This window comes from Rhineura floridana, chromosome 1 (genome assembly GCF_030035675.1).
Source record: "Rhineura floridana isolate rRhiFlo1 chromosome 1, rRhiFlo1.hap2, whole genome shotgun sequence".
In the NCBI taxonomy this organism is placed as follows: Eukaryota; Metazoa; Chordata; class Lepidosauria; order Squamata; family Rhineuridae; genus Rhineura; species Rhineura floridana.
In genome coordinates this window covers 47,814,045-47,838,922 of record NC_084480.1, presented here as the reverse complement: position 1 = coordinate 47,838,922, position 24,878 = coordinate 47,814,045, and the positions used below count along the sequence as shown (strand labels likewise).

At 40.0% G+C, this 24,878-nt stretch overlaps 2 protein-coding genes across 7 annotated transcripts in view; one reads left to right on the top strand and one right to left on the bottom strand.

Moving 5' to 3' along the window:
- CERT1 (ceramide transporter 1) overlaps positions 1 to 5,932 on the bottom strand; it is a 144,659-nt gene extending 138,727 nt beyond the window's left edge. The window contains exon 1 of one of the 2 annotated variants that reach the window (XM_061620535.1): positions 5,433 to 5,932. In XM_061620535.1, coding sequence (XP_061476519.1) covers positions 5,433 to 5,528 — 96 coding nt within the window. In that variant the 5' untranslated portion in view covers positions 5,529 to 5,932. The remainder of the gene's footprint in view (positions 1 to 5,432) is intronic. The other variant, XM_061620527.1, reaches the window with a different exon arrangement.
- POLK (DNA polymerase kappa) overlaps positions 5,211 to 24,878 on the top strand; it is a 44,793-nt gene continuing 25,125 nt past the window's right edge. Inside the window, exons 1-6 of one of the 5 annotated variants that reach the window (XM_061620490.1) lie at positions 5,211 to 5,313; positions 17,302 to 17,471; positions 18,766 to 18,885; positions 20,529 to 20,681; positions 22,332 to 22,463; positions 24,707 to 24,860. In XM_061620490.1, coding sequence (XP_061476474.1) covers positions 17,337 to 17,471; positions 18,766 to 18,885; positions 20,529 to 20,681; positions 22,332 to 22,463; positions 24,707 to 24,860 — 694 coding nt within the window. In that variant the 5' untranslated portion in view covers positions 5,211 to 5,313; positions 17,302 to 17,336. Of the gene's footprint in view, positions 5,314 to 5,994; positions 6,129 to 17,301; positions 17,472 to 18,765; positions 18,886 to 20,528; positions 20,682 to 22,331; positions 22,464 to 24,706; positions 24,861 to 24,878 lie in introns of those variants that run through there. The other 4 variants (XM_061620498.1, XM_061620486.1, XM_061620516.1 and 1 more) reach the window with 4 other exon arrangements.

The following is a 24,878-nucleotide window of genomic DNA, read 5'->3' as shown; positions in this document are numbered from 1 at the left end:
CTGAGATTGCTACCGATGCAAGGTTGCACACTGTTCCCTTTTTGGGAGAAAATGGAGACAAAATAGGCGTTGAGCAGTTCTGCCTTTTCCTTGTTATCTGTCAACATTTTGCCATCCTCATTGAGCAGCAGTCCCACCGTTTCCTTGGTCTTTCTCTTGCTTCGAACATATCTGAAAAACCCCTTTTTGTTGTTCCTTGTTTCCCTCGCCAGCCTCAGCTCATTCTGGGTTTTAGCTTTCCTTACGCTATTCCTGCAAGCCCGAGCTGCTCGTCGGTACTCTTCCTTGGTGATGTGTCCTTCCTTCCATTCTTTATACATGCTCTTTTTTATTTTTACCTCCTCCACCAGGAGGTTGCTATTCTTAATCAGAGAGTTATATACCAATACCTTGGCACGCGTAAGGGTAGGGACATCCGGCACCCTAACTAACCTCATTAGAATAAATAAGAGTGTCAAACAGGGATGCCTTCTGGCCCCAATACTCTTTAATCTTTATTTAAACAACATAGTTCCAGAATTATCTGGCCCAGCCTTTTTTCCTCCCTCATGTGGCAATAAGAAAATATCAATCCTGCTTTATGCGGATGATATGGTATTGCTGTCCATTACCCGCATACGTTTAAGGAGGCTTCTTTCAAAGCTTGCTGATTACTGTCTAAAAGAAAGGCTGCAGATTAACTACACCAAAACAAAAGTGATGGTGTTCGGTAAAAAGCATGTTAACCATAATTGGTCAATCGACGGACATCATATCGAGCAATGCCGAGAAATTAAGTATCTGGGTGTTTACTTTTCAGAAAATCTCTCCTAGAAAAGGCATATTTATATGACCAAAATAATTGCCTTAAGAAGTAGTGGAGCTATCCTTAAATTCTGCCGCTCAGTAGGCGGCAACTTAGTTGATTGTGCCTTAAAAATTTTCCGGAGTAAAGTTCTCCCCCAGATTCTACATGGAGTGGCAGTTTGGGGTTGGGAGGACACCCAGCTGGCAAGCTTAGAGGTAATCCAAAACAACTTTATGAAAAGACTGTTATTCCTGCCCCCTGGCACCCCAGCCACCTTGCTCCGTACAGAAACCGGCCTTCCTTCCGTCAAAGCCTGAGTAGACCTTGCTTTAGTAAGCATTTGGGAAGCTCTGAAAGTTGCCCCTTCTAAGACAATACTCAAGGCAAGTTTGGAATCGGTTGTAGGTGATAACTATTGGTCTGCCAGGATAGATAATGTTTACCGCCTGTACCACATTCTCCCACGGATGTCTAAGACCTTAAATACAAGACCAAGGCTACGTGACACCTTTTTCCAACACGCTGCTAACCTAGACAGGCTAGCTATTAACAACTCTAGATTTTCCTCATGGTACAGGCTTTATAAGGTCGACAACTATAAAGTGTCCTATTTGGCTCAACCTCTTCCATTAAAACTCAGGCAGGCCTTTACGGCACTCCGATTCCAAACCATGCCAAACGCAGTGCTGGATGGTCGCTATACGCAAACCCTGTGGACTGATTGCTTCTGCATATGTGGTTCTATGGAAGTTGAAGATTTGCCCCATTATCTTCTGGTCTGCTCTTTGTACTCCCACCCCTGGGATAAGTTCTTGAAGAACTTACTGGCAAATCCGTCCTTAATCACTGTCGACCAAAAAATTTTTTTTACCTCATGTCTGATTTAGACTTTTCAATAACATACAGGGTTTCCCTTTTCACATTGGCAGCCCAAAAAATTTGTGCCAGAATTGTTTCAGACCAGGGGATTGATTGTTGAGGAGATAACCTTTGGTAACTTACTTATAGGGAATCTCGGCCATGTAAGTTACCACAAATATATAGGAACAGCCCTACCAGTTGCTAGATGTTATTGATGTTCACTGAATATGCATGTATTGCAATTTTAATGCCTTACTGTTTTAAATTTATTTGTTTAATATTTGTGGATGTTCGTTATGCAATGGCCAAGCAATAAAGCGATTGACTGACTGGCCTAATGTTGAATATCATCCTGTACGTTTCTGCAGATCATTTTCTGTTTTCAAAATTCATTGTTACCTAAGTTTTATTTGCTCAATACAGTATCAACTGGATAAAGTATCAAAAAGGACCCATTAAAAGTTGCAACTAACTTTTTCAGATTACTATCCCCTATATACTGAACCAACTATACAATCTAAACATGCTAAATCATTATTGCTGATCTAGGCTAGACAATTTTCCAGCTCAAACTTTAAGGAAACCTGTATCACTGTCCCACAGCAAATTCCTCAAGATGCAAAGAGGTTCTGGATTGGCATTCTCCTTCAAATTTTCTAAACTTGTAAACAAGAAGCTAGGAATAAATCAAAGAGAATTGGTTACTTCAAAAAATCCCTAAATCCAGAATAGCAATGAAGTTTCCACCACTGAGAATCAGGATCACAGGCTAGATTAACCATGGATCATCTACAATCTAGTTTTATTCAATGTTTAATAGAAGTATGTAAATGAGGGAGGGATTTCCACTTACAATGCTACTTGCATTTTAATAATTAACATAAACTATATATTATATTGTATATAATGGGGGCATACTGGTTATTTGATATAGAGGGGAAGATGGGGTGGGTTTTTTTTGCCAATTCCCTATCCAGCTGCAGTCCCTTGTACTCTCCAAACCACCTTCCACATTCTCCTGAAAGGTCCCCCAACCATCTTGAGCTGATTTTTGGGAGGTGTGGAGGCTGCAGCAGAAAGTGGGAATTGGCAAAAAAAGCACCTCTCATTCTCTTACATTAGTGGATGCCTCTCCTAGATCAAAAGGCATTCTGCAACAATGAATTACATTCTATATCTTACATTACACTTGGATACGAAAAAATTATACTAAAGGGTGAAGCACGCTTAGAAAACTGACAAGCTAAGACAGAGAAAATTCTTATGGATATTCTATAAATAAACGAAGGATAAATTTTTGCTCCTGTATCTTATATTTAGGAAAAGATTGTGTTATTGCTTATTGAATCTCTCTGCAGATCTGGCAGTATTCCTAGCAAAGGTGTTGTGGACAATAAGACATGCCATTGTTTTAAAATCTGATAGTTTGTTTTGTATTTTTTCTGTACTTATTATGATTCTAACATGTTATTAATTTCATTTGATGTTCATTTCACTAATGCAGACACAAATCACTTAATGAAAGGTCTAAAAACTATGCAATAATGTAGTTCAACACATTAATATGCAACGGGTTATACTGCATTTTACAATTTAGATTTTCTTCCATTTGTTCCTATATGGATGGGTTACAGGAAAGGCAACCTGTGTCAGACTGGCTAATATAGTGGAAAAGAAAAGCCTGCAAATATGACATGCATTTTGTAATAAGCCACAGGCATTTCAGAAGCACCTTGAGAATGAATAATTGGTAGCCCCATAGTGACAAGGAGCTGGAAAAATGTTGGTATAAGATGTGTGCTGGCTAATAAAAGCCACAGTATGTTGCAAACTGATTTGAAAAACAAACACCTAACTGTCTGGAGAAGAAAGGAAAGTTGCCAAGGATGTTGAGCAATTGCCACATTACATTCAAACCCATATGAACAAAATCTTCAGTACCTGGCTCCTGGCAACAGTCTAAATCCACACTGGTTGCCAGCATTATAGTTCTGTCCAAACATCAGTGCAACGAGAGCTCTGTGCTTATGCTGTAGAACAGAAATCAAGCCATTTGGTTAAAGCCAGCAGGAATGGCCACAGTGCCGGCAAGCTGCACCAGACTCAACTCTACCAGTGCCCATTTATACTGAAATATGGCAGAAAGATACTTCAGATCTTTATTGTACTAATGGCTCCTAAATTCTTTTTGGCAGCTGACTATCGTCTAAAAAGTCATACTGGGCCAAAGAGCTGCACTTGTTTCTAATCTCTGAGATTTGGACTGGATGTCATGTATGTATATTCATTACCTGATCCAAAGTCCCCATTTGCAGCACTTCGTCTACTTTCTAATTCAAGGGAAAACTACTGGGGATTTATGTTCAGTCTCCCCATAAATACATGAACCCTAACCATAGGTTTCTCAGTGAGAATTCTAGCATCCCATGACCTTTGCTTTCACTGCTTGCTTCCATACACAGAAGAATCAGAGTAAAAGTGAAGAGTGTTAAAAGCGCAAGTGAAACTGCTCTGAAAAGCCACAATTGTAATCCAGTTTCTGAGCAGCTACTCTGATAAAGCCTGATGCCTTGCTTAAAATGTAACTTTTCTCATGAATACAAAGACCCCTTTACAAGCCCCTAAATAGTAAAACTGGAAAGGTTTCATCCTGAAAATTCAGAAACATATGGAGACTGAAAGCCTTAAAGGCCTAAATTCTCTATACTGTCCTGCAGTAGGTCAATTTTATTGCCCTGTTTTGATGCGTAGAGCAAAGGTCACACCACTCTTCTCTGGTGCTGCAATTGTGATATGTATGCAAGCATAATGCACATGTTTTTGTTTCCTTTATTTTTTAAAAAAGGAAAAAACCTTGCAAGCTTTTGCTTCACAGACCCAAGAAGTTAGCTTTTCCAATCGTGCAGATTCAACGAGTGGAAGCTCGCTGAGCGACCCCATACAAGCAGCCTTCCTACCATTACTCAGCCAAGCTGTGCCTATAAGTGAAATCTAGATAGGATTACTAGGCTCTTGCGGAGAACCTGATGAATGGATTTATCTTTTCTTTCACTGCATTACACACACACCAATAATAAATAAATAAGTCCCACCGCAATGAGCAAGACGGTTATTTTACCAAGTCACTGTTCCCACAAACCAAGAATTATACTGGATCGTCAAGGAAAGGTAGCGGCGGGTGGGCTCCAAGGAATACAGAAAGTGACATTCACAGACTAGACACCATCCATCTAGAAAGAGGAAAGGCGAATGCTTCGTTCCAAATCTAAGCAACACCCCACGCTCTCTCCCTGGATAAAAGGATCCCCAAGACTGCAAAGGTAAAGGGTTATAACGTGCTGCTTAAACAACAACAAACACACCACAAAACCACCATCTCCCCACATACACAACGGAGTGGGTGGCGGGGAAGGATATTTGCCGCCCGCGGGGATCTCCCGCTAGCTGGGAAAGCGGTCAGGAGGATCGTAGGCCGCCATCCTATCCAAGCGGTGGACAGATGGGGTAGCAAGTTACTAAAGGGACTCGACGTCAGGCTCCCACAACAGCTTGCCCGGCGCCTCTTTTGCCTCTTTTGACTGTGTCACCCACATGCACTTCGGCGACTGTAAAGAAGACGAGGGAGGAGGGGGACACGGGAGCTGCCCACCCCCACAGTACTTCAGGTAAGGAAAACCTCACCCGGAGGCAGATGGATACCAAATCTCTCTCCTCCCTTCCCTTCCCTTCCCTCCTTCCCCCGACCAGCTGGAGCGGAACGACTGAAGGAATGGGGCTCCTTTACCTTGCTGAGGACTCCGCAGAGCTCAACAGGCGGCCCGGATTCAGTCTCGGGGTCCTCTTCGGAGCCCGAGGAATTCCAGCTTTGGTTGTCCGACATGGAGACTCGTCCCTCAGCCGCTGCCACCGAACAGCGAACGCCGAGACCGCAGGAGCTCGCTCTACCTGACTGGCACCTCTCCTCGGGGCTTTGCTGCTGCTGCTCCTGCTGTCGTCGCCGTCTCCGCCCCAGCCTGAGCCACCTTCCCAGCCTTTCAGCCTGTCCCCTTCTGGCCACTGCCGGGACCACAGTTCCAGAATTTCCCCCACCCACTCAGCGCACGCTTGTAGCCCCAACCATCTGAAGCAGCCACACCGCTGGGCGAGCGCTCGTCTCTCCTCCCCCTCTTCTCAAAGCGCCGCCGCTGCCGCCGCCATCTTACTCGAGGAGTTCGCTCTGGGCCACTATCATTTACCAAGCCCTTCTCTTACTCCCATCCCAGACGACAGGCTGCTTCAGCGGCATGCTGGGAGATGTAGTCCGCGGAAGGTGTTCTTGAGGCGTGCTGCCTTCTGGGAAACGGGGCGGGGCAAAGAGAATTGTTACGTTCTTCGGGGCTTTTTGGGTTTGTTACTTCTCTTTTCAAGCCTGGGTTGGTCGCCATCTTGGTGTGGCTTAATTAGTGCGGAAACAGGGGCTGGTGAGACAACGGAGACTGAGGTGTGTCTGTTTGTCTGTCCTAGAGGAGCTCTGTCGCTTGTTAGGAAGGAGCTGCGTTTATAAGAGGTCTTTCACTTTCTCCTCGCCTGTTCTATGTTCTTCCCGCCTTCCCTGAAGGAAACTTTCTCCCTTCCTTTTCTCCATCCCCTGTTTAGGAATAAATGCGGTGTGCCCCCCCCCCGCCAACAAAAAACAGCGATGGAGGTTTTTCTCACAAATGGGACGTCTGCCTGTGTAATTTATAGGCAGAATTTGGGCGGCCGTGTGGGGTGTGAGTGGAAGAGGCAAGACTACAATCCACTTCTCGGGGGGACTTACTTCTGAGTAAACATGCGTTGCAGCAATGCCACTGTTGCAATAGTTCGCTCCCAAGTGATAGGAGCCAATTTGGGATTATTATTTAATCCATGGGATTACTATTTGGCATTTTGCGATGCTGTTTAGGGTTGCCAGGCTCAGGGCCTGAGACTGATCCTGTATCTTTAGGAGAAGAGAAAGTCCCTGAACCTGGTAACCCTAGTGCTGCTAGTTTGGGGGTGGGGGAGTGAGAAACGTACCGACTTTAGTCTCTAGACTAGAGTAAGGAAGTGCACAAAATTCTCCAATGTAAGGCACCTAAATGCATCTTGCAGCATACACTGACTCTTTCACAGGTAGTTAATTACACCAATTAGCTGTTATTATTGTTTGTTAGATTTGTAGAGCCAGCTATCAAATATTTCCTGGATGGCTTACAACAAAATATTAAAATCGCAGCATACCATGATTAAAAATCAGTAATAAAAACAGCCCAAAACAAAGCCTTCCTTGTATAGAAGAAATACAAAATGAAGGACCTAACAGTTCCTTACCTGGCTATAGCAGTAGCTTGGACATTCTGTATGAAATCTACTGCAAAGAGATCCCATATTATCTCTGGCAATGTCTGAAATCATTTTACTTAAGAGAGAATCTGAGCAAAATGTTCACCATACCTTGCTTGCTTTTAAAATGTGCAGGCCTGTCGGGGTGAATAAAATCACTTTGGGGGGTTGTATGCAGTCCATGGGTTTGTAGTTGCCAACCTTGTTTTAGTGCAGAGGTCCCCAACCTTTTGGGTCCATGGACACATTTGGAAATCTAAGTAATTGTCGCAGCCATGACAAAATACTAATTTCACAGAAGAAAAAATGGTGATGCCCAGAACTCCCCTCTCACAGACACAATATTTATACCTCAAAAAAAAGAAAAGAAATAGGGGGAAAAGTTGGCCATGTGCCCCCCCTAAACAGTCAATTCCCCAACCAAATAACCCCTCAAAAATTAAACCCTTTATCTGTGCTTCAGTATCTGCATCAAATGTCCCTTATGCAAGTTAGGTTGCAGTCCTAACCCTACTTACCTGGGAGTAAGCCCCATGAATTTAGTATGACTTACTTCTGTGAGGTCATGGTTAGGATTACTATTTTTTTTAAATGTTCATTACTACCTTTCAGGGAGTTGGCCAGAGAGAATGGGGAGGGGAAACACTTAATTGGTTAGATTACAAATTTCAGGAACTAGTGAAGGTTTTTCTCCTAATTTCTCTAACCTCTATCATGGAACAGCACTACAGTAGCCAGTTTAGATCAGTTAGATTAGTGATGCTGGGTCAACAGTACAGGGTTTAGTTAAGCATGGATTTAAGATTATGTTCGTTGAAGACCTCATAATGCCTCACCCACAATTCCAGAACCTTGCTGCAAAATCTAATTGGAGCATTTTCAATGTCTCTGAATATGAATTTGAAAAATATTTTAAGTATCTCAAAATTGGGAGTATTTCTTCTTTAAAGTCCCAAACATCAAAAAAGCCTTGTTTTCAAAACTCCCTGGATAGCTCCTGTATCAGATCAAAGACTATCTGGACCAGCATTCTGTCCTTACAGTAGCCAGCCAGATGCCTATGGAAAGCCCACTATTGGACATGAGTGCAATAGCAAACTCCTGTTCATAGTCCCCAGCAAATGGTATTCTGATGCAAGCTACCTCTGATACTGATATAATGTAGCCATCATGACAGGTAGTCTTTAATAGCCTTAACCTCCAAAAATTTCCTGGAGGAATTTCAGGCAGATGAGTGAGTGGGCTGCTGGAATCAGGACATATCCACTTGGGTTTGCATATTAGCCATGGAGAAGGAAAGCAGTTCAGTTCAGTTCTTTATTATACAATCATAGATCCGAGGTGTAAAACTTGACATAATTAAAATGATACACAATTTACAAAGTTTAGTACAGTTTATTTTCTAAAATCCAAGGGAGGAACCTGTTTTGGTTTTTCGGATAGACTGGGCTATATAAAAGAATTTTGCAACTTGCTCAGTAATGACCTTTTCTTTATCTGCTAGAAGATATTGTGTTAGCCACCCTGTGGGTTTGTCAGTAAAGGTTGAAATTAGTGGGTAGATAATTTTTGCCCTTGCGTCATGATAAAACTCGCATACAAAAAGGACATGTCCAATAGTTTCGACTTCATTTAACTTACAAATACATAGACGGTTTTGGAGAGGGATACCATGGAAGCGACCTGATAAGAGGGAAGAAGGTAGGCAATTAAATCTTACTCTAGAAAACAAAAATCTGTAACTTGTGTGAGTTAACTCTTCTAGGTATTGTGCTGGGGATGGAAAACGAAAATTTAAACCAAAATGCGAAGGCGAGCAGGATGTGTGTGCCTTTGAAAGTAGATGTTGACGGTCCAAATCCTTTATTCGTTGACTTATAGTATGATTGGCTTTCGGTAAGTCCCAGGATGCCAAAAGGTCCAGGGACAGCCCTAGAAGGTTTAGTTTTTCGTTAAAAGTCTTGGACCAGGACCAAAGATTCACAAAAGGGTCTTTCCAAATTTGGTGGAGATATCCAAGAGAGGGTCCTGAATAGACCATCTTGACCCAGAATCTAAAGGCTATCAGCCAGGCTGTACATTCAGTTGAGGCAATTCCTGCCTCAAGAAGAAGACCCTCTGAAGAAACACAATTTGGGAGGCCAAATATAGTTCGCAAAAATCTTGGTGCCACTAGTTCCACTTTACTATTAAAGTTTGTTACCCATATCGGTATGCCGTAAAGAAGTGAAAGAATTTTCGCTTAAAATTTTTTTAAAGCAGCGGGAATGTAACGTCCACCTCTAGTATGGAAAAACCTGGAGGTGGCTTTTGTGGTGTTTTGTGCAACAAGTAATGCAGACCGCATGTGGGGCATCCAAGATAGGGAGGAACAAAATGTTACACCAAGATATTTAAGTTGTTTGACCTGTTCATATATATGGCCTTTCACTTTCCAGTGTTTTTTTTATTGTTTTCGGGAGAAAACCAATATCTTGGACTTTGTGTAATTAATGTTAAGAAAATTTCTTTCACAATACGTCATAAAGATACTAAGTAAACGTTTAAGTCCGATTTCTGAAAAGGATAGCAGCACCGGGGACAACTCTCTTTTGCAATTCTGGGAGAGTGTAGATTTTCAGCACAACATTTACTACTCAGATCGTTAAGAAAAAAATTAAATAAGACAGGGGCCAATACACAACCTTAGCGCACTCCAATATTTGCTGAAATAGGTCTGGTCATACTGCCATCTAGCCCATATCGCACCCGAAAGGAGGTACTTTGGTATAGTCGAATGATTAAAAATAAAAGACGCTTGGAATAACCTTGGAATCCCAATACCCAAAGGCCCAGTTTATAATTGCAGGAGACTTTAATGCCAGAATAGGCCCCGACAATGATACTCTGACTACATCTTCCCTATGGGGCGAAATGCTTACGGAAAACTTAGTCCCTAGATATGTTAGAAAATCAAAGGATCATAAGATAAACTTTGCTGGAATTTGTCTAATACAATTAGTGGTGTGATTAAATCTGATAATTGTTAATGGACATGAAGAAGTTGATAGCTTGGCAGAGTTTACATTTATCTCTGGACACGGAAGTAGCGTGGTAGATTATTTATTGATCTCCCCTTCCCTTCTTACTAGTATTCAAAAATTTTCAGTAGGCGACTCATCGGAAAGTGACCGTCTACCTCTAATGTTTAATCTGTCTATGCCAGAGTCATACAGTGCTATCACAGAATCTATAAATGGCATTCCTCCATCTGATGTTTGCCATAAGACAGTCCGCTGGAATGATCGCACCCTCCATCAGGTAGATAAATTTTTAACATCCCAAATGGCTCTTATTCGCAGATACCGTATAATGGAGTCACAAGACAACTTAAAGGCTATACATGAATACTCCCTCCTAACCTCAGATCTAATTAAGAGTTTGAAATTATCCCATCGCACTGGTAGTCAAACAAGTAGGAAATATCCAACTTGGTTTGACAAAGAATGCAAGGAATCTAAACAGGAGGTAAGAAGGATCTATACCAATTATAGAAAATCAGGAATAAATATCCTCCCTCCTGAATATTTTTTGGCAAAAAAATCTTACAAAAATTTAATAGCCCAGAAAAAGAATCTAGTAATTCAAGAAAATTGGAAGATCCTGATAAATGCTTCCTTAAATAATGATTCCAAACTTTTTTGGGCCATAGTAACAAATGCTGTGGGAGCCGCAGCGCCTATAGATTGCGCCATCCCTCCAGATGTTTGGGAACATTACTTTTCCCTCCAGTTTTCAAAACAAAATAATAACAACTGCTTTCCACCTTTGCCTGGGCATAACACCCTCACTAAATGGCCTCCTGTAGAGCAAACAAAAGTTGCGCTTTTGATTAAAAATCTTAAAAATGGAAAGGCCCCAGGAATTGACCAAATTCTACCTGAAATGCTAAAAGCAAATATTACTTGGTGGACGCCATTGCTCTCATCTCTGTTTACACAGATAAATTGGACTGGGAATATTCCAAAAATGTGGTTAGAGGCGGTAGTCATACCAATCTATAAAAAAGGTGACAGAAGCGACCCCGCAAATTATAGGCCCATTAGCCTCTTATCAGTTGTAGGCAAAGTCTATGCGAGCCTTCGTAATGCTAAGCTACAACGTTGGTTGGAGGAAGAGGAAATATTAGGACAAGAACAAGCTGGTTTTAGAAAAAACAAATCTACCAACGACCACTGCCTGGTATTAAGGTACCTGGCAGAAAAGTACACAAATGGTACAAATAGAAGCCTCTATGCTGCCTTTATGGACCTAAAGACAGCGTTTGACTCAGTACCACGTGATCTTTTGTGGGCTAAACTGAATAAGTCATCGGTTGAGAAGGAAAGCACAAACTTGAGTAGGCTGGCACCAGTCCATTTTGATAGAAGCCTTTCTTTTATTTTTCACTATCCTGTAGGTAAGAGGGCTAGTAAATATTTTTGTAGGCTTTTATGGGCTTCTTCAGATTACATTAAAACATTTTTTCTAGAAGGGAAAAGCAACATTCCTCATACAAACAAAAAGTCAAGGGTGAGACAAGATATTGTGGCAAGGATATCATTGTAGAAAATTTGAATGTTGGCAATTATTTACAAAACTTGTCAATAGTGGATGAAAACTAGAGAAATATAAACTATTTTATCTTTTATATGATACCATATCAAGCATATTTTAAATGACAGAAAAAAGACCTAGCCATCTAACAGTCTGATCTGCTGTTTTAGACATAAAATACTGTTTTGAGTTACATTAACAGAACATAGTATCCACCACTTATGATATAACTGTCTTCTGCTTGACTTTGATCATGCCTCTGCTGGAACTGCTTTGTCTTATGTTGATGGCCACACCTAAGGAGGATGCAGACAAACTGGCGACAGTTCAGAGGAGAGTAACAATACATAAGAATGTTAGAAATTGGCTGTGAGAATTAGGAAAGGAGGAATTGTCTGTTTTATAAATTGCCTGTTTTATGAAAATATTGTTTATGACAAGGTATTTTATAGCAGTTGTCACAAGGAAGCGAAGAAGAATTCTTCTCCCTTTTGTTGACCTTCAGTGTTTTAGGAATCTTAGGAGAATTTCCAGTGCAAAAAATAAGAAATTGGGAATGACATTTTGCCCAGAAATGTTGCTAAATTTCTATTTTGGAGAGCTTGGAAAAGCATCTTTCACAAACTATGCTTCCTATTCCTAACCTGACTATTAAATTCACCTTTCTAATGTAAATTAATGTAATTTAAGTTGCTAAGATTTTTTTTAAAAAAATATAAAGCCTTCTGTGACTGTACAAATGAAGTACAGTGGGAACAATTTTCCCTTTAGCACTACTGTGACACGCATGGGCCCAGCTTGATAACTGCAATGGGGGATGATCAAGAGCTTTATAGTTGGGCGAGGAATGGCTGTTGCAGAAGTTTTCCAGTATAGGGAGTAGAGAAGATTAAATAGCTTCTGATCATGTCAATTTGTTTTTTATTTTTTTAATAAGTTAAGAAAAGGTGCTTGAATGGCAGAGATATCCCTGCACTGTTTGATTGGGCTAAGTTTCCCAGAAGTGTATACATGAGGCATGGGGGTTTATATATGCACATAGAAGTGTATTACTTCTATGCTTGGCTTGTTTGGTACTGAAAGCAAAGGTGTGTTTCCCACAGTAATAGTAATTTACAATATTGCCCTGGGTATGAAGCTAATTACAGGTCTGTTTTACAGTTATACCCTTGACAATTACTGAGCAAATTACAAATAATTGTTCATCTTGTAGCTGTGCACTTAGGGATCTGTTTCTGGTTCCCCCCCCATCATATACATGATAGTTACCTGAAATTATGACTGCCAGGAAGATCAAGTATATTACATCCCTCCCTCTTTAATTCTCTGCTATCACCCAGTATCTCTGTCATCAAGGCTTTGTTTTTTTTACAGTAAGGACAAATAGTTCCCATTAAAGTAACTGGGATAAAATAAACTCTTTGGTAATTTCTATGGCAGAAAGCTACTGCCTGGATTGGAGTAGCTCAGTTGCACTGTGGCAAGGAGCTTTCAATCCCATGGCTTGACAAATTCAACCCGTGCAGATACTTTTTGATACTTTTATAGTTTAAGTAAGGAGAAGAGTTATACAGGTCATGGCCATTGTGGATGCTAGTGTCATTTAGAAAATAAATGAAAAATCTTTGTTACATTCTGGCACTTTTCATTGTCTCATAAATTACAGTTGCTCTGTTTGATAATGCTTTCACATAATCTTATTCCTAGAACATTTTAAGCCTTGTTTTCTCCTTAGCTTCAAGCCTTGTTTTCTCTTTAGCTTCAAGCTAAGAGTATATCTACATTTGTATGCCAGCCAAACGGTATCTTAATCTGCATTATTGTTGTTGTTTTGGTGAGCCTAAAGGATTTATATTCAAGCTGTTGTCAGCTGTATTGGAACCAAAATCATATGTCATAATTGAAAAATGCTGGCCTAGATTGGAAATGGACTGCCTTCAAGTCAATCCCGATTTATGGCTACCCTATGAATGATAAGCGGTATTCAGAGGGGGTTTACTATTGCCTCCCTCTGAAGCTAGTCCTCCCCAGCTGGCTAGGGCCTGCTCAGCTTGCCACAGTTGCACAAGCCAGCCCCTTCCTTGTCCACAACTGCCAGCTGGGGCACAATTGGGCTTCTTGGGACTATGCAGCTTGCCCAGGGCTGCACAGGTGGCTGGCACATAACCCCTGAGCTGCTCACTGTGGCGGTGATCTTTAGCTGGCCCTTTACACCCAGGAGACACAAGTGGGAATTTGAACTCACAGACACTGGACTCCCAGCCAGGCTGTCATCCCCACTATGCTATACCAGCTGGTGGCCTAGATTAATATTATCAAATTATCAATCTGAACTACAGCCAAGAAATGTTCTGATCATTTGAGGGAAACTGAAGCTAGTATTTCAGCTTTACTAGTTCATGGATATGATTAAAAATATTAAGTTGTGTGCTACAAGCTTTGCATAAGATGTTTACGCTGCTGTCACTGCTAGCCCTGTAAACAAAGGCTACAACTATGCTGTAATTTTAGGCATTCATCTGAAAAAGCCTAAGGCAAACCAAGTATCCTAAGCTCTTGAGCACATGCAAGTTAATCACACCATTCATCTTGTCAGTATTCCTATTCTAGCAAACAGCAGGTTGAAAATGACAAAAATCCTTTGTTCAACCAGGGCTCTTCTAAATTTCAAAGTTCTAGTGACTGGAAAGAATCCGCCTGACAGTCCAGATGGATTATATGAGTGGACACAGGCATGTGCGTCTCTTGGATTCTTGCATTTTGGAGCACAGAGAGGGTGCAGGTGGTTTGATGGTCCTTAAGCCAGCTTTACAGAATGACTTTTGCTGAATCAAGCTTTGATATTTCACTAAAATCTACTTTAATCAATCTTAACAATATTTCTGTAGAAAAAAATTAGATGTCCAGATTATAGTACTCCAAATAATAATAAATCAAAGAAATAAAATTTAACAAAATAAAGAATTTGGTAGGATAGACTAGTATTAAAGTTGTTAATAAACAATGTAATCATAATGTAATTTTACCATTTTTGGTAGCATGCAAAATATGTTTCTGCTCTTTGTTGTTACTATGGAAATTTAGCAGATTGAAAATGCATGTAGGGAAAATCTTCCAACGCAGTTGACTTGTTCTTCCTAATGTGCTATATTTATCAGAATCACCTACTTCATATGCTCCTATGGGATGTGGTTTCAAAGGTGTAAGATACATTCAGAAAGTAAAGGAAAGCTATAATGTTACGAAATACAGATATTTATATTATAAAAGGAAAATGTTAACAGCACCTGAAGGATGTGATGGGGTACATTGCTGCTGCTGATTTGTTATATCTGCAATAAGAACTTTTCTTGAAAATGTAGAAACTTATTTACAGAGTATTCTTTTTTAAAAACGCTAAAACAATACTGTTTCTTTTTGTTAATCTTTTTAACCTTTGCACATTGACTGCAAGTGCTTATCTGATGATGGAAGAGCTAAAAAAGTAGGGGTGTGCTAAAACATTGTGTGATAAAAAGGAAACTAAATCCAAAGATGTTCTACTTGTACAAATCAGGCCTATGAAGATTGCTGATTTAAGAACTGGTTTGTTTTACTGCTAGTACTGCCATTTTATGGTGTTTATTAGTTGTATGGTTTTTATAACTGGTGTGTTATATTTTATTGAATGTTTTGTGTACCGCCCTGGAAACCTTTGTGTTGAAGGGAAGATTATAACTATGCAATGATAATGATGATAATTGCTATAGGGTCTGACCGAGTGGATCCAGGGTGTGGTCAATGCATCATTGCAAGAGGGAGTGGTCCCAGCCACCTTGAAAGCGGTGGTGACCACTCCTGAAAAAGTCCACCCTGGACCATTGGTTTGTGACAATTACCGACCTGTTGCAAATACCCCCTTCTTAGGAAAGGTGGTTGAGAGGGTTGTGGCGCAGCAACTGCAAGTACTCTTGGATGAAACAGATTATCTTGAGCCATCCCAGTCTGGGTTCAGGCATGGTTATGGGACTGAATCGGCCTTGGTCACCCTGATGGATGACCTTTATTGGGAGAAGGACACGGGGAGTGCGATCCTGTTGTTTTTACTTGATCTCTCAGCAGCTTTTGATACCATTGACCATGGTATCCTTCTGGGCCGACTTGGTGAGATGGGTATTGGAGGCACTGTTTTACAGTGGTTCCAATCCTATCTCCACGGTCGTTCTCAGAGAATAGCATTGGGTGACTGTCTTTCGGCCCCCTGGCAGCTGTGCTGTGGGGTGCCGCAGGGTACCATCTTGTCCCCCATGCTGTTCAACAACTATATGAAGCCCTTGGGATCAGTCATCAGGAGCTTTGGGGCGAGGTGTCAGCAGTACACTGACGATACCAAGCACTATTTCTCGGTAACATCTGAATCGGGAGAGGCCGTGCCAGCCCTGGACCGCTGCCTGGACTTGGTGGTGGGCTGGATGAGGGCCAATAAACTGAGTCTGAATCCTAGCAAGACAGAGGCGCTGTGTGTTGGTGGTTCCCGAGTTCAGATAATTGGTTAGTTGCCTGCTTTGGATGGGGTTGTACTCCCTCTGAAAGAGCAGGTCCGTAGTCTGGGGGTGCTCCTGGATCCATCTTTGTCTCTAGAGGCCCAGGTGACCTCAGTGGCTAGGAGTTCCTTTTACCAGCTTTGGCCGTTTCTGGACTGGGATAGCCTGACCACTGTTGTCCATGCACTGGTAACCTCTAGGCTGGATTACTGTAATGTGCTCTATGTGGGGCTGCCCTTGATGTTGGTCAGGAACCTGCAGCTGGTGCAAAATGCGGCGGCGAGACTGCTCACTGGAGCAGGGTATCGCTAACATGTCACTCCGCTGCTGAAAGAATTGCACTAGCTACCCATTTGCTACTGGGCCAAATTCAAGGTTCTAGTTTTGGCGTACAAAGCCCTATACAGGTTGGGACCTGGATACCTGAAAGACCGTCTTACCCCTTATATACCCAGTCGATCACTGCTCTCTGCAGGTGAGGGCCACCTGCAGATACCATCTTATCAGGAGGTTCGTTCTGCACAATATAGGAAATGGACCTTTAGTGTGGTGGCACCTAACCCTATGGAATTCCCTCCCTTTGAATATTAGGCAGGCGCCATCTCTGCTATCTTTTCGGTGCCTTTTGAAGACTTTCCTCTTTCAACAGGTCTTTTCAGTTGAGACCTATCCCAGTCTGCACCTGTGTCAGAATTGTTTAATATGTTTTTTGGTAATGTTTTTAACCCTTTTTTAAGGTTGGTTTTTTTAAATGTTTTTAATGCTGTTTTGTTTTAATGTATTTTAGGATCTGTTTTTATGATGTTTTAAAGTGTTTTAGTGCTTTGTTTGCCACCCTGGGCTCCTGCTGGGAGGAAGGGCGGGATACAAATAAAATAAATAAATAAATAAGTAAGTAAATAAATCTAACCATTATAGTACTGAATAAATTATGGCGCATTCATAAAACAGCAGTAATCACCATTTTACACCCCCCAATTTTTTGGAGCCAGGCTGCTGTCTCTAGATGTTAATATCTGCTCACCACAGCTGAGCAGTGGGGAAGAGAGGGCTGTACTATAGAGCCCTGGTAGTGCTGCTGAAAATGCAGTAAGAGCAGAGGAGGGACTAGGGACCACAGTAAAAAGTTCCCTAACCCCTTTCCTATAACATTATGATGTTGTAATCGTGTCAGTAGTACACTTAGGAAAATTATGCGTTTGTCTTTTTCAGGGCAAGAACTGAGAAACTGCTCACTTGGTTGTGCAATGGAAAATGCAAGTGAAGGTAATGCTTCTTCCAGAGAGGGACTTCTGCTTAGAATGGGCCTCAATGATAACAAAGCTGGAATGCAAGGCCTGGATAAGGAGAAGATCAACAAAATCATAATGGAAGCTTCCAAGGTTTGTTTGTATAAGCTCTCACAAATGCTTTAACTATTCACAGGTATTGATTGCATTCAATAAATAGTGTAGGGTTTTACCAGCATGACTTCATTGTTCAGTGCAGAAGGCAAGTATGCTACATTAAAATAATGTGGTGTACCCAGTAGAAGAGCCAGGGAAGCGGGTGATCCCTGGAGATTGTAATTGGGCTCAGGGAACATGCCCCATAGCGCTTCTGTCCTCTGCGGCCAATTCTTATACTCCTGGAGGACAAATACAGAAGGACAGTAAGCAGTTGCTTTCAGCAAATGATGCTTCTAGCCCTGCCAGCTGTGGGCTTGTGCAAGTACAATGCCCACTGTTGTCAAGGATGTTCTTTAGCAGTAAGAAGCTCCTCCCTATGTGCAAACAGCAACTGGTGCTGGTTTGGAAAGGGCATCACTCTGTCTCACTCCACATATGAATATACTGTTTTTCTGCAAATTTAGGTTCACTCCTATCCATCCCTCCTCCACCCCTATTTAGGTGAAATGGAAATCTGTTTGAGGACATATCACTTTGCTGATACAGGGAGAATATGTTGTAAGTCAGTAATATCCTAAATATCTGTGCTAATCATGAAAAGTAAAAACTGACTTTTACACAATTAAAATGTATAAGTACTGTTGTGTTGCTTTAAAAAACTGTTTCCCTCATCCATTGTTCTTTTTGTTGTGTTAGGTTGTAAGTTTGCAGGCAGGGACTGTATCATCTTTTACTTTCTGTGCAGCGCTTAGCAAATTCTAGGTGCTTTATAAATTATAAATTATAATTTGCCCCATTTTGAATCAATGTGACATGCCAAATAAATAATTGCTTTTAAAAATTGCAACCATCTATGCAAATCTTGAATATTGGTGCATATCTGCATGTAACACAGCTGTAATTTTTCACAGCCTGTGAAATTTTGTGTTTGGTAGCATTGTGCTAGTCTACTGCAATATTTATTTATAACATTTTACCCTGTCTTTCTCGCAGTGGCTTATAAAATAATGCATCATCATGCAAATGATTTTTGTGTGTAAATTAATATTCTAGCAGCATCTTCTGTTGTTGCTTTGTGTATCTTCATGTAATTCTTATTCAATGACTTTACTGCCACCTTCATTTGTTGCTAAGTGCTGTGATGTATGCCATTCTAAAAGTTGGTGTAACAAATCTTGCAACTGAGTAAATTTTTAAAATGTGTTTTTAACGCTCATAATTATATCAGTCTACCCTAGAGTGAATAAGGCAAATAATGGATAATAAATCATTTTAATCTCTTTTGTAGGGTTCTAAATTTTATGACAATGAGCTTAAGAAAGATCAACAAGTTAATGAGAGAATTGAAAAAATGCTGAAACTAAAAAATAAAATAACTGATCAACAGCTTATGAAAGCACAATTACAGGTAATATCCAACTTGTCTTGGGATAGGTAGAAGGATTTTTCCTGGTCCATCCCAGTTATGTATAAACTTGATTAATTTAGTTTAATCTGGGGGGTGGGGAGCATTTTTCAGGCAGCCAACGATATCCGCCTCATATATAAACATGCAGTTAAGATAACTTTTGACAGAACATTTACCACTTAAATAAACAAAAGCCAGTTTGCTTCTTGCTTCCTTGCCCATACTTAATGTGCGTATCTCTGGAGTGCCTCAACTGGTTTTTCTGGGTTGGCTGACCTTCAGCTTTAACGCTCTCAGAAGCTATTGTTGTTGAATTCCCATTCTTTGGGGGGAGGGCATACCTTTCTAGAAACCTCAATTGGCTGGCTGGGGAGAAAATCTGTAAATATCAATAGTTTAGATGCAGAAAATGCAGAATAAAATTCAGATTCTTTAACTTTATTTATTGTATAGTGCACACTTCAGAATTGGATTTAATATAACAATTTGTCACTTCAAAAGGGAAAACAATAGAAAAACTGCAAGAGAATTTAAAATTTCTATTATTGTTCCTCCTTACTTCAAAAGCAATTAAGGGTCTGCAATTATATTCAGGATCTATCTTATGCTTGTATCTACATTGTTTATTTTAAAACATATGTTCTATATTATTAATAATTAGATTTATGTATAAAACTTCCCATCACCCAAACTCCATGGTAGCAAAAGGCCCTTGCATGGGTCCCTACTGCTCTTTGTCCTGATAGTAGTGTTTTGTTTGCGGAGGGTGAGTTGAAGGAGAATAAGATGTTAGATGCCCTTGGACTTTTGCTTTTCATAAATTACATGGCATGCCAGAGCACATGTTGCCAGTAACAGCTCAATAGCAACTAGTCAACATTTATATTAGAGCTTCATAAGAGTAATTCTGAGCTCTTTCCCCCCCAAACACAGAGTGCAGTGTTAGTACTGCAGTTATTGTATGTGTGTGTACCATTTTCCCATGCTACAACAAACAAACAAAAATTAGCATAGAGGCCACATGGTGGTTGCTTCATAGGAAGAGCCTCAATGATTTGGGAAATTAATTAGATGCTGTGATGTAGTTTATTCCACATCACTGCAAACTGAATGCTTTGAAATAGCATGGAGGAAATCATTTAGCAAGGCCCAATCTGTCTTTATGCTGCTTGTTTTTATGTGAAGCAGTTCTATAATAGTTAACCTCTAAAGTGCCAAAGCTATTTTTATAGTCTTGGCCAAATTAGATAATTGTTTTTCTGCACAGCAAGATCACCAGAAATATGGTTTCTGTTCATCTCTGTATGTTATGTTACTTTTGTAGTGAAATGTGTCTTTAGGTTAGATGCACAGCAAAGAAAAAGTTAACTTTCTTTAGAGGGTATTGCACACCCTAGGGAGCTAGACTGATGTAGTTACTGATGTTAGTCAGTGTTGTGTGTGCTGGGTGAGGCCTAGCACAGAACAAGCTCAGATGTTTTACTGTTTAAGAATTATTAAATAAAGAAGCTCTATTTTATCCTCTGTCTCATCCCGATCAATATAACAACTTTCTTTTAAAGCGCTGTATTGCTGAGAATCACAGTATGCAACAGGGCACCTGCTCTGTCTTTATATAGCTGTATATATTTATTAATTCACAGATGGATAAGCTTGCAATGAAACTGGATCAGAGTCGTGATCTTAGCTGTACTATTGTACACATTGACATGGATGCCTTTTACGCAGCTGTAGAAATAAGAGACAATCCTGAATTGAGAGACAAACCCATAGCAGTGGGATCAATGAGTATGCTGGTAAGGTGGAAGACTAAAAAAAATCCCTAGATGTTCTCAAGTAGCTTATTTCTAAACATGTGTTAAGGAGAGATTCAAGCTCATCAGTTAGCTCAGAGAAGAGTACTATGTTTGCTTGTTTATTTATTTATTTATTTATTTATTTATTACATTTATATACCGCCCCATAGCCAAAGCTCTCTGGGTGGTTTACAGCAATTAAAAACAATAAAAACAGATATACAAATTTTAAAACACAAAAAACAATTTAAAAACACAATTTAAAGAAACATTAAAAACAATTTAAAAACAGTAAAATGCCTGGGAAAAGAGGAAAGTCTTGACCTGGCGCCGAAAGGATAACAGTGTTGGCGCCAGGTGTACCTCGTCAGAAAGATCATTCCATAATTTGGGGGCCACCACTGAGAAGGCCCTCTCCCTTGTTGCATTTTATTCCCAAACAGCCCTGTGAAGCATGTTAGGCAAGACCTTTATGACCTCAGCCCAGAGGTCATCCACTGAGATTAATGTCTGGGTAGAGATTTAAACCTTGGTCTACCCAGTCCTAGAAAAATATCTAACCACTACACAAGGGGTTGGGAACCTTTTTCAGCCTGAGGACTGCAGTCCCTTCTGGACAGCCTGCTGAAGGTCACATGCCAGTAATGGGTAGAGCCAGAAGCAAAAGTAGGCAGAGCATCAAATATTTACCTTTACACAGTAGGCTACTTTCTGCACACACTCAAATTCTCCTCTCTATCCAGACAAGCAAGAAACACTATTAGAGTTCAAGGATACATTCCAACCAGGCAAAAACCCTGGAGGGCCTGTAAGAAGTATGGTCTGAGGAGAATGCTAAGAGTGAGATAGAGAGGCCTGTAGTTGGTGCCCAGGCCTGAAGTTTCCTACCCCTGCCCTACATCATACTGGCTCAAAATATTGGTATATATAGGTACACTGAGAGCCAGTGTGGTGCAGTGGTTAAGGTGTTGGAGTACAACCTGGGAGACCAGGGTTTGAATCCCCACACAGCCATGAAGTTCACTGGGTGACCTTGGGCCAATCAGTGCCTCTCAGCCTCAGAGGAAGGCAATGGTAAACCCCTTCTGAATACCGCTTATGAAAACCCTGTTCATAGGGTCACCATAAGTCAGGATCGACTTGAAGGCAGTCCATTTCCATAGGTACACATATCTCCTCTGAGCTCATGTTAAAGCAATGATTAGAATTACTGCATTTCTAGAGTCAGACTCATCTATAACAAATCCTAAGATACTGACTGAGTTTTTATAAAAATGCTTAGTTAGATCTCCATGTTAGGTACTTTGGCCATTTTCTTTTTCTTTGCTTTTGTCCTTATTTTGATGATTCTACATTTGCCCAGGTATGTTCATGTGTCATATGTTATTAACAGTTTTAGTATGCTTTTCTTCTTTTTAAATTGTTTTGTTTATGTTTGCCACCCTAGGCTCTTTTGGGAGGAAGGGCAGGATAGAAATTAAATAAATAAATAAAATAGGGCCCAATTTGCATACTTAACTGGTAGTTGAGGTCCCATATTTAATGGGACTTAAATATGCTTTATTTAGGTATTGTGTTGTGGCCTCAATATACAGCCCATTTAAAATGGCTTTATTGCATGATTTTAAAGTATGTCTTTGTCTTTTTAAGTCCACCTCAAATTATCATGCTAGAAGATTTGGGGTACGTGCAGCCATGCCTGGGTTTATTGCCAAGAAACTCTGTCCACATCTTACTATAGTGCCATTAAACTTTAAGAAATATGAAGAAGTAAGTAAAGAGGTGAGTAATGTCTTTCCATAGCAGAATGCACATAAATTTAATGATTTTAATTTATCAAGTGTTCCTTGAATTGCAAGTGCTTGTTGTTAAACTTGATATTTTATTAAGTTAGTTTGATTCTGAATAAAGTATAGTGTTAAAAATGGCTTTATTATATAATAAACAGATTAGTTTTCTAGGGAGGAGGGGAAAGTGAGGTTTATTTTTATGATTGTATCAATTCCTTCTAACAAACTTCCTTATCTTAAAGGCTGGTTCTATCTTCTCAGTTAAACCTAACAATCAGTTGTATTGAACAGCATCCTTATTTGAGATTAGCATTCTTCTTTGTCAACATAAAGAAACCTGCTTGAGGAGAAATGGGTGCTTATTTAACATGCCCCTATTCCATCTTTAAATTCAAGTGAGGAAAACCATTTTATTTCTTTTAATTTAAAGAAAATGAGTTTCTGACTTTGCAGACAGCAGTAGTCAACAGGTATCTGCTGCCCTGACATTTCTTAAAAGCCACTATATTCCATGTCTTGAAATCATTTTTGCATGTTTTTCTCCTTGCTATGGCCACAAAACCATTTTTACTTCACCTCATTGGCTGTAGCCATGTCACTGACCATCATTGCAACTGCTGTTAATCAAACGTTTATATCTTCTCTCTGAAAATGGATTTGTAGTAGAAGTAAATTAATTGCTCCTTAATGAAAGACATGGAATTCAGTTTGTCTGCTGCCAAGCCCAACTGTAAAAAAAAAAGAAATCAGTTCCAAGGTCCTGAATTATCTAGCACCATGGAATTTAATAGAGAGAAACTAATAGAACATGAATGGCACAGAGATTCAGTGCATGTATTTAGTTAATATAAGTTATTTGAATCTATACATGAACATTTTAACTTCATGGGGAAGTACTGCAGAATATCAGTTTTTACTAATAAAACTTTAACAATATACAATGATTTCATTAAATTCAGCAAGCTTGATTTGGCATCCGTCTTCAAACATAATAACAGAACTGAGGCTGTAAACACACTAGTCTCCAAATCAAAGTGTTTCCACATCGATCAATAGTGAAATCTCTTAGAAGCAGATTTTTTTTAAATGCACTCAAACTGCTCCCACCAGGTTTTACAGTAAAAGGGGGTGGGGTTTGAGTAGCATCATATGCCCCTTCTTCAGAAGAGACACACTGGAACTGGCAGAACAGTGACTGTGTTTCTACCCTGATACTCATGTATAAGACCCTCCGTGGTGCAAAGTGGTAAGCAGCGGTAACGCAGCCGAAGCTCTGCTCACGGCCGGAGTTCAATTCCAACGGAAGGAGGAAGTCGAATCTCCGGTAAAAGGGGTCGAGGTCCACTCAGCCTTCCATCCATCCGTGGTCGGTAAAATGAGTACCCGGCATATGCTGGGGGGTAAAGAAAGGCCAGGGACGGAACTGGCAATCCCACCCCATATATATGGTCTGCCTAGTAAACGTCGCAAGACGTCACCCTAAGAGTCGGAAACGACTCGCACTAAGTGCGGGGACACCTTTACCTTTACTCATGTATAGGCATTGATGAATAATTTCTGCAGTAAATAAAATTGACAATAATTTCTTCAGTAAATATTTGTAAATGTTTCTGAAAGACTGTATGATGATAACTGACTTTATATCATTATGTAACTTTAGCAGAATATACTAATTGACTAAAATTTGCCCTTAATAATAAGCTCTAATTCTAAATTATAACAGTACTGTATTGTATAAAGAAGGTGTGCAATACAAAAGGAAAAATAAAATACAGTTCTGTCAAATGATAAATATTTCTTAGGTTAAATAAAATATTTGAATTATCTAAGCCATAAAACTCTGTCCATTGACTCTGGAAATGCTTTGCACTGCCATGCCATTGTAATGTGAATTTCATTATGTCGTTGTATAAATCTCATATTGAGATGAGGTTCACACACTGTAATATAATTATTTTCACACATTTGAGTAAAGAGCTTGGATTTGTTTCTAATGTATACAGTTGCTTTAGTGTATACAGTTGCTTTAACTGAGAACCAGGTGCAGTACAAATTTACAATGTCAATAAATTATTTATGACAAAATTACTCTAGTATCGATCAATCATAATGGATTTTTAAAAGAATGAATGCTATAGTGTTGGTATTGACTGGCTGCATGGTACTTCAAAGGCTTTTTTGTTTATTTTTTGCTACAGCAGCACAACTTTGTATTTTGTATTTATATTTATCAAGGTTAGGGACATACTTGCTGAATATGATCCTCACTTTATGCCCATGGGCCTTGATGAAGCCTACTTGAACATAACTGACTACTTGGAAGAAAGAAAGAACTGGCATGAAGACAAAATAAGGCATTTCATAAAAACATGCAACTTTGCTTTAAATGGTAAGCAATTATCTGGAA